Raw genomic sequence first — 8,907 nt, 5'->3', positions numbered from 1 at the left:
TGCTGGCCAGTCAAGTGCTTCCACACCGATCTCGACAAACCATTTCTGTATGAACCTGGCTTTGTGCACAGGGGCATTGTCATGTAACAGGAAAGGGCCTTCCCCAAACTGCTGCCACAAAATCATCTAGAATATCATTGTATGCTGTAGCGTTAAGATTTCCCTTCACTAGAACTAAGGGGCCTAGCTCCAAACCCAGATTTGTCCACCGGACTGCCAGATGGTGAAGGGTGATTCATCCCTCCAGAGAACACGTTTCCACTGCTCCAGAGTCCAATGGTGGCGAGCTTTACACCACTCCAGCCAATGCTTGGCATTGTGCATTGTGATCTTAGGCTTGTGTGCGGCTGCATAGCCATGGAAACCCACTTCATGAAGCTCCCGATGAACAGTTCTTGTGCTGACGTTCCTTCCAGAGGCAGTTTGGAACTTGTTAGTGAGTGTTACACCCGGGAACAGACAACTTTTACACGCTTCAGCACTCATCAGTCCCGTTCTGTGAGTTTGTGTGGCCTACCACTACGCGGCTGAGCCGTTGTTGCTCCAGACATTTCCACTTCACAATAACAGCACTTACAGTTGACCGGTGCAGCTCTAGCAGGGCAGAAATTTGACGAACTGACTTGTTGGAAAGGTGGCATCCTATGACGGTGGCACAAACGTCAGCACTTCAGTAAAGCCATTCTACTGACTGTTTGTCTATGGAGATTCCATGGCCTTGTGCTTGACTTTATACACCTGTCAGCAACAGGTGTGGCTGAAATAGCTGAATCCACAAATTTGAAGGGTTGTCCACATACTTTTGTATATATAGTTTATGTAGAAGAAAAAAAACATGATCCTCTGTAAACTAACTTTGTTTCACTATTGATTACAGAGTAAACCAAAAGACCAGCTTTGGATAAATGTACATGTCAGGTTTGGCATTAATTTGATCTTAAATTAATTCAGAAGGTAATGAAATTAAACTCGTGAAAAAAAATGCTTTTTTTTAATCTACTTATGAATCAAATGTAAATTATTTTCCAGAATTGACTGAATTAAAAATGTTTTAGAGGGAAAAGTAAACATTTACAAATATAAGAGAATTTGAGCAGAATCCATCATAACAATGGAAGAAGCATGGTCAACCCGAGTCTGTCATGTTCAAACTGAAACGTCTGCTGGACATGATCATGGCATCATAGTGTCTCCTGCATTTATTCTCAGGAAAGTTAACTCAAAACAACACCTAATATCCACTGCCAGTCTGCTAACAAAATAGAGTCAAACAATAATAAGTGTCTCTAAACCACAGGCATCATGGGTCATCAATGTCACAACACATCTCATCAAGACAACCTCTACCAGCTCCACACCACCTCATCAACAGACAACCTCTACCAGCTCCACACCACCTCATCAACAGACAACCTCTACACCACCTCTCTTCAGAGGTCAAACATCTCTCTGGCTTCTGGACACTACTGAAATGACAAACTTTCTCCTCCACTCTGACACTATCCCATCTTCTCCTTCCATTTATGAAGCACAAGGCTCGATAGCAATCTCAGATGGTTCTTCCAGTCTCTCATAGTACAGTAGATGTGGACCAACGTGCTCTGGGACATGTGGCTGCAGGTGATGTCCAATAAGTAGAGTTTGGTCTTCCAACCAGATAACAGACACCTCCATAGGTAAAGGGCTCACTCAGCACAGAATATATGGATCCCATTCTCACACACAGCTTAAGAGGGAAACAACTTCTGTTGGGTTGAGTGAAAAAGTTCAATCACAAAGATCCTCCCTTCCCAACTACTGAAACAAAACAGATCCATTCACATAATTGATCTGTTTGGCTGTCTAAACATCTACACCATTGAGAAAGCTAAGTTACTGAGTACCAGACAGCCTAGAGACACCTTTCTATCCAAGGTGAAACCCTTCCCATACTGGTCAAATATGTCTCCTCCTTACAGTGACAGGAAAGGAATTGAGTAAGAAACAGTAACAGAGACCCAGTCAGTAACAGAGACCCAGTCAGGGGTCAGAAACAGACCCAGTCAGGGGTCAGTAACAGAGACCCAGTCAGGGGTCAGTAACAGAGACCCAGTCAGGGGTCAGAAACAGAGACCCAGTCAGGGGTCAGTAACAGAGACCCAGTCACAGTAACAGAGACCCAGTCAGGGGTCAGTAACAGAGACCCAGTCAGGGGTCACAGAGACCCAGTCAGGGGTCAGTAACAGAGACCCAGTCAGGGGTCAGTAACAGAGACCCAGTCAGGGGTCAGTAACAGAGACCCAGTCAGGGGTCAGAAACAGAGACCCAGTCAGGGGTCAGTAACAGAGACCCAGTCAGGGGTCAGTAACAGAGACCCAGTCAGGGGTCAGAAACAGAGACCCAGTCAGGGGTCAGAAACAGAGACCCAGTCAGGGGTCAGAAACAGAGACCCAGTCAGGGGTCAGAAACAGAGACCCAGTCAGTAACAGAGACCCAGTCAGTAACAGAGACCCAGTCAGTAACAGAGACCCAGTCAGTAACAGAGACCCAGTCAGTAACAGAGACCCAGTCAGTAACAGAGACCCAGTCAGTAACAGAGACCCAGTCAGTAACAGAGACCCAGTCAGTAACAGAGACCCAGTCAGTAACAGAGACCCAGTCAGTAACAGAGACCCAGTCAGTAACAGAGACCCAGTCAGGGGTTGTTGGTTTCTGCTGGGTGCTGTATCTGTGGAGAAGTCATTTCTCCCGGCAGTACAGCAGGTACATCTTCAGAGGCTCCGGGAGGGGCAAAACGAGAATCCTTTCTCTCAGGATGTTTATAGGTGGCTCTGCTGGGAGTTGCTCCCCTGTCTCCTTTTCTGCTTCCTCCTCCTCCTCCCGGGCTGCCCTTCGCTGCCCATCCTCCTGCCCCCCGTGGTTATTGTTGTTGTTGTCCAGGGGAGCAGGGGTGGGGTCAGCATTGCTCACCACATGCTTGTGTGCCAGTACTACAGAGGTGCAGTGGCGACGGTGGTGAACTCGCCGGCGTTTAAAACGCGGGCCGAACTTGTGGAGCCTACTGACCCCCAGGCCCCTGCCTCCTCCAAAAGAGCCCTGACCCCTTGGCTGACCCCCCCCGTTGTCCGTGGTCACTCTCAGGGTGTGGCGGATGGCTATACGAGCCAGCTCTTGCAGCGTCCGCACCTCAAATGTGGCTGCTCCGTGGGTCACCAGAGATCAGAAAGGAGAAAAATGAAGAGAACGTTAGTATGCTTTGGATGGTGATCAAAACGTCTGGGTTTTTTTTTTCTATCGTTTTCACTCATCTCTTCTGACTTTTATGTTAGAAAATCCCAAACTGACAAGGTACTCACGTAGTGGGACTGTCTTGGGTTCGCCATTGGTGTTATGTTGGGGCAGTGCCAGTGGAGCGAAGGACACAGCAATGATCTTTTTGGTCTCCCAGCTGCTCTGGCCTGTACGCCTGATCCTGGTCAGCTAGGAAGAGTACAAGAAGAGGGTACATTAGGGCAGGGTTTCCTCAAACTCGGTCCTACCCCCCCCCCCCCAGGTGCATGTTTTGTTTTTGCCCTAACACTACAAATTTGATACAAATGATCAAAGCTGGATGATGAGATGGTTATTTGAGTCAGCTGTGTAGTGTTAGGGGGGGGGCAGGACCGAGTTTGGGAAGCCCCGCATTAGAGCACAAAAAAAACTTTTGCCGTTCAATGTCCTTCTGTAGCTCAGTTGGTAGAGCATGGCGCTTGTAACGCCAGGGTAGTGGGTTCGATCCCCGGGACCACCCATACGTAGAATGTATGCACACATGACTGTAAGTCGCTTTGGATAAAAGCGTCTGCTAAATGGCATACATTATTATTATTATCTTTAAGCTCATCACCGTGCACTTTGACCACGCTGTTAAGTTCCTCATCACTTATTTCATCTGTAGCCTAATAAACCGCATGCCTGAGTCGCAGTGGGAAGACCACACAGCATATCATTGTGTGACTCCAAATGTACTTCAATTCGATGGTTATCATATCAATATTAGGCACTTTCACCACCATTTATCGCATAATACATTTTACAGACGAAAAGATCACACTACCTCAAGCGTATTTTATTTTGTCAACATTTTGCTGAGTTTACCGACAAATTGACATTTTCTATCCGACAAGTACTTTACTCACGTAAAAAGGTTGGATGGAAACCTAGTTAGTGTGAGTATACACACCTTCTCCTCCAGGGCAGTACCAGAATACCCCCCACCTTCAGCAGGTTCTTCATGTATTCCTTGTGGTCTCTCTGCACTCCCGCCCCGCAGTACACCCTGTCATACTGCCTGCTCTCAGGGGGGATCTCCAGGCAGTTCCCCGCCACAAACGAAGGTTCGCAGAACTCAAACCTAAAAAAAAACACAAATACAGTATAAACAAAAAGACAAAAACAATTGATTTTAAAGGCTACACACTCCCACCTGATATTCAACTAGCCACGATGTCTACTGACAAGAGAGAACTTCAAGGCTGATGTAGACTGGAAAGGCAATCAGAGGTAAAGAGTCTCACTTGTCAAAGCTTTCGCTGGTTTTGATGAAGTAGTCTAGCTTCTGGTAGGCATACTCAATCACATCAGCATATAACTCCACCCCATGGTTCACACCAAATGGACCTGGAACCAGGATTACAACAGAAAAAAATAACAAACACCCACAATGCATTTCAATCAACTTTTCCAATCAGTTGGCCTGCTGATTTCTCCCTTTCCAACTCCAACAAGGCCCAGAGTGGTTGTACTGTCTGCTACAGTAACTCACCCAGGCCCAGAGTGGTTGTACTGTCTGCTACAGTAACTCACCCAGGCCCAGAGTGGTTGTACTGTCTGTAACTACTGTGGTTGTACTGTCTGCTACAGTAACTCACCCAGGCCCAGAGTGGTTGTACTGCTACAGTAACTCACCCAGGCCCAGAGTGGTTGTGCTGTCTGCTACAGTAACTCACCCAGGCCCAGAGTGGTTGTACTGTCTGCTACAGTAACTCACCCAGGCCCAGAGTGGTTGTACTGTCTGCTACAGTAACTCACCCAGGCCCAGAGTGGTTGTACTGTCTGCTACAGTAACTCACCCAGGCCCAGAGTGGTTGTACTGTCTGCTACAGTAACTCACCCAGGCCCAGAGTGGTTGTACTGTCTGCTACAGTAACTCACCCAGGCCCAGAGTGGTTGTACTGTCTGCTACAGTAACTCACCCAGGCCCAGAGTGGTTGTGCTGTCTGCTACAGTAACTCACCCAGGCCCAGAGTGTTTATTTGACCAGGTAAGTTGACTGAGAACACATTCTCATTTACAGCAACAACCTGGGGAATACAGGGGAGAGGAGGGGGGATGAATGAGATGAATTGTAAGCTGGGAAAGATTTTTTTAAATTTATTTTTAAAAACCTTTTTTACGAGGAAAGTCAGTTAAGACTTGGGTCAACTGCCTGTTCAGGGCAGAACGACAGATTTGTACCTTGTCAGCTCAGGGATTCGAACTTGCAACCTTTCGGTTACTAGTCCAATGCTCTAACCACTAGGCTACCCTGCCGCCCCAGGTGATTAGGTGACGGTATGAGGGACAGCTTGGGAATTTAGCCAGGACACCGGAGTTAACACCCCTACGCTTACGATGAGTGCCATGGGATCTTTAGTGACCAGAAGAGTCAGGACACACGTTTAACGTCCCATCAGAAAGACAGCACCCTACAGAGGGCAATGTCCCCAATCACTGCCCTGGGGTATTGGGATATATATATATTTTTGACTCGAGGAAAGAGTGCCTCCAACACCACTTCCAGCAGCATCTTGTCTCCCATCTAGGGACCAACCAGGACCAACCCTGCTTAGCTTCAGAACCAAGCGGGCAGTGGGATGCAGGGTGGTATGCTGCTGGCTAAACCAGTTACAACAACTCACCCAGTATGAGTCCCACCATAGTGCTGAGGTACCCTGTCCCACTGCCCAGGTTGAGGAAGGACAGGCCAGGGTGCAGGTCCAGGGCCTCCATCACCTCAGAGTAGATACAGGGAGCTGATAGGTGGATGTTGCCGTGCCTCCAGGCCAGGTCCTTGTAGGCGCTGTCACGGTACTCCTCCAGGTAGTAGTCGGCCCGGTCGATGGCCCTGAAGGCCCGCTCCACCAGGTCTGAATGGATGTAGTGTGCCTCCTTCAGGTTGTCAATCAACTCGTCATTATCCTCGCCAGCGCTCACAGCTCCTCCCATCTTGACTGGCGAGAGAGAAGGGGAAACTTCTGAGCCTTTATCTGAAGAACAGAAACAGGTTGTGTGCAATTGAATTGAAAGAGTTTGTTGCATTGCCACCACTAACAAAACATCATCCTCCACTTCACATGTTGTACATTTCAGAGTAAACAATCCCCATTTTTTGCCTTCGAATGACATAATGAAAGTGCTCCGTGAAAAGACTTCCTCAGCACATTAGGTGTGAGTGCTGTTCCTGTGGCCTGCCCCTGTGAACAATGCCAATGGGGAGATGACAAGCCAAATGTTGAGTTGGCCTGCTGTGTCATAAAGCAATAGAAAACAAAGGAGCCTGGCCACTTTGATGCTTGGTTCCTTTGATGGCTAAAACATCCATTGTGTTTGATTGCCAAATGACTAATTTATGCACAATAAATGATTTGAGAAAATCCTCGATGGTAGTGAATATTTCTGAATAACATTATGAATTTATTTTTCAACAGCGATTACAAATACACGACCAAAAGATGGCGCTGTGGGGCTTGGACCTTTGCCTTGTGTTAAAAGAAAAGTACACGATTTCCTGTAAAAGAACGCTGCGTTTTCTAACACAAACCTTGAAAAACAACCACACCATGCTAAAAACAGCATATCATTTAGCAAGAAATGTCAAAATTACAATAACGTTACCCCACATGCATCCGATGACCTTCGCGAGACACGTTGCGGTTACTATTTGTGCGCAAATTAATCCGATTTTGAGTCCAAAATATCCACAACATATATGCAAACGTGTCAGATCATGTCAATTAAGTAGTTTAGTTAGCATCTAAATGGTTAAGTGGTTGACACATTGGACATCTGAAGAAGGAAAAAAGCCAATCGTAATCTGAGTCTTCCACGCAGGCAGAACAACGATTCGGGACTAACGTTAAGGTCGACAGACACACGCCAACATAACGTGAATTGGAAAATATAATTACCTAGAACTTGATATTCAAAATGTTCCGTGTTAAAAATATCGATGGCCGCTACAAATCAGCTTGTTTTAAGGATTTTGTTCGGAAGCGCTCAGATAGCGCCTAGCTTGCACTAACTGTGAACTAACGTTACAGCTTCTACCCCCAAAACGGTACAGCTTCTACCCCCAAAACGGTACAGCTTCTACCCCCAAAACGGTACAGCTTCTACCCCCAAAACGGTACAGCTTCTACCCCCAAAACGTTACAGCTTCTACCCCCAAAACGGTACAGCTTCTACCCCCAAGCCATAAAACTGCTGAACAATCAAATGGCTACCCAGACTATTTGCATTGAACCCCCCCCTTTCAGTTAAAAAAAAAACATTGTTGATTTTTGTACACTGCTGCTACTCGCTGATTATTATCTATGCAGTCACTTTACCCCTACCGACGTACAAATGACCTCAACTAAACCTGTACCGATAGTCTTGTTATTTTTATTGTGTTACTTTTTTACTTAAGTTAATTCATTAAATATTTTTCTTAACTATATTTTCTTAACTGCATTGTTGGCTTATTAATGGGTTGCCTGCTGTATTCGGAGCAGATGACAAACACCTTTTGATTTGAGATGTAAACGTTCAACCAGTCGACGCGCTTACGTCATACGCAAGAAAAAGCCATGTAGATCTGATTATCATTTTGATTGGCTATTGATTGATACAATAAAATAAATCATGGGCCTAAACATACAATGTAGTACTTGAACAAGCCCAACTGTAAATGTGCACCAATGTGAATGTGGTGCAGGCTGCTAGATAAAATATATTTACAGAATAGAATAGAAAAACTTATGATAAAAAAAAAAAAGTAGAATCTTGATTAATATAGCACATCAATCTGTTGAATGCAAGCTTTATATTTATCTTTAGGATTAGGCTGGAGCTGGAATGTTGACATGAAGCTAGGGTTAAGGTTAGGGTTATGGTTGAGGTTAGGGTTAGTGTTGAGGTTAGGGTTGAACTGGGATGTGGACATGAAGCTAGGGTTATGGTTGAGGTTAGGGTTGAACCGGGATGTGGACATGAAGCTCGGGTTATGGTTGAGGTTAGGGTTAGGGTTGAGCCGGGATGTGGATATGAAGCTAGGGTTATGGTTGAGGTTAGGATTATGGTTGAGGTTAGGGTTGAGGTTAGGGTTAAGGTTAGGGTTAGGGTTGAACCGGGACGTGGACATGAAGCTAGGGTTATGGTTGAGGTTAGGGTTAAGGTTACGGTTGAGGTTAGGGTTAGGGTTGAACCGGGATGTGGACATAAAGCTAGGGTTTGGGTTAAGGTTAGGATTGAACTAGGATGTGGACATGAAGCTAAATGACGCAAATCATATTTTATCAGAGCTGAATTATGTATGCTGTCTGTTCTATTATAGTAGTCTAAAATAAATAGCATATTGTAATTTATATTTATATGTGTACACAGACAGCAACATGCCTTTTAAAAGGTTATAGTAGTTCATGCTTGTTCACGTTATAGAAAATAGGCTACTGGAGTCTGAGGAGATTTCACTGACTAAAATGTATTTTACTTTTATTTCACTAGACAGGTCAATTAATTAAGAACAAATTATGATTTACAATAACGACCTGGCTCAAACATGTCATGTGACTGTGGCACACTATAGCCCAGCAGATGGCAGTGGTCAACCATGTCATGTGACTGTGGCACACTATAGCCCAGCAGATG

The 8,907-nt window shown here is 45.5% G+C and overlaps 1 protein-coding gene across 4 annotated transcripts; it reads right to left on the bottom strand.

Annotated features, from left to right (window-relative positions):
* Positions 1–2,247: 2,247 nt before the first annotated feature.
* LOC124045510 (protein-L-isoaspartate O-methyltransferase domain-containing protein 2-like) lies at positions 2,248–7,438 on the bottom strand. Of its 4 annotated transcripts, none has more exons than XM_046364849.1 (6): positions 6,895–7,147; positions 5,919–6,266; positions 4,536–4,638; positions 4,198–4,372; positions 3,336–3,459; positions 2,248–3,176 (listed from the first exon to the last, which is right to left on the bottom strand). In XM_046364849.1, exons 1-6 carry the CDS (start codon positions 6,899–6,901, stop codon positions 2,719–2,721), a joined length of 1,215 nt encoding a protein of 404 aa, XP_046220805.1. In that variant the 5' UTR covers positions 6,902–7,147; the 3' UTR covers positions 2,248–2,718. The 4 variants fall into 4 exon arrangements, with proteins under 4 accessions (XP_046220805.1, XP_046220803.1, XP_046220804.1 ...); XM_046364847.1 differs by lacking the exon at positions 6,895–7,147 and adding an exon at positions 7,188–7,438 and having other exon boundaries at positions 2,249–3,176; positions 4,237–4,372; XM_046364848.1 differs by lacking the exon at positions 6,895–7,147 and adding an exon at positions 7,188–7,438 and having other exon boundaries at positions 2,249–3,176; positions 4,237–4,372; positions 5,919–6,230.
* Positions 7,439–8,907: the final 1,469 nt, after the last annotated feature.

This window comes from Oncorhynchus gorbuscha, linkage group LG10, assembly GCF_021184085.1.
Source record: "Oncorhynchus gorbuscha isolate QuinsamMale2020 ecotype Even-year linkage group LG10, OgorEven_v1.0, whole genome shotgun sequence".
In the NCBI taxonomy this organism is placed as follows: Eukaryota; Metazoa; Chordata; class Actinopteri; order Salmoniformes; family Salmonidae; genus Oncorhynchus; species Oncorhynchus gorbuscha.
This window is presented reverse-complemented; position numbering and strand designations above follow the sequence as displayed.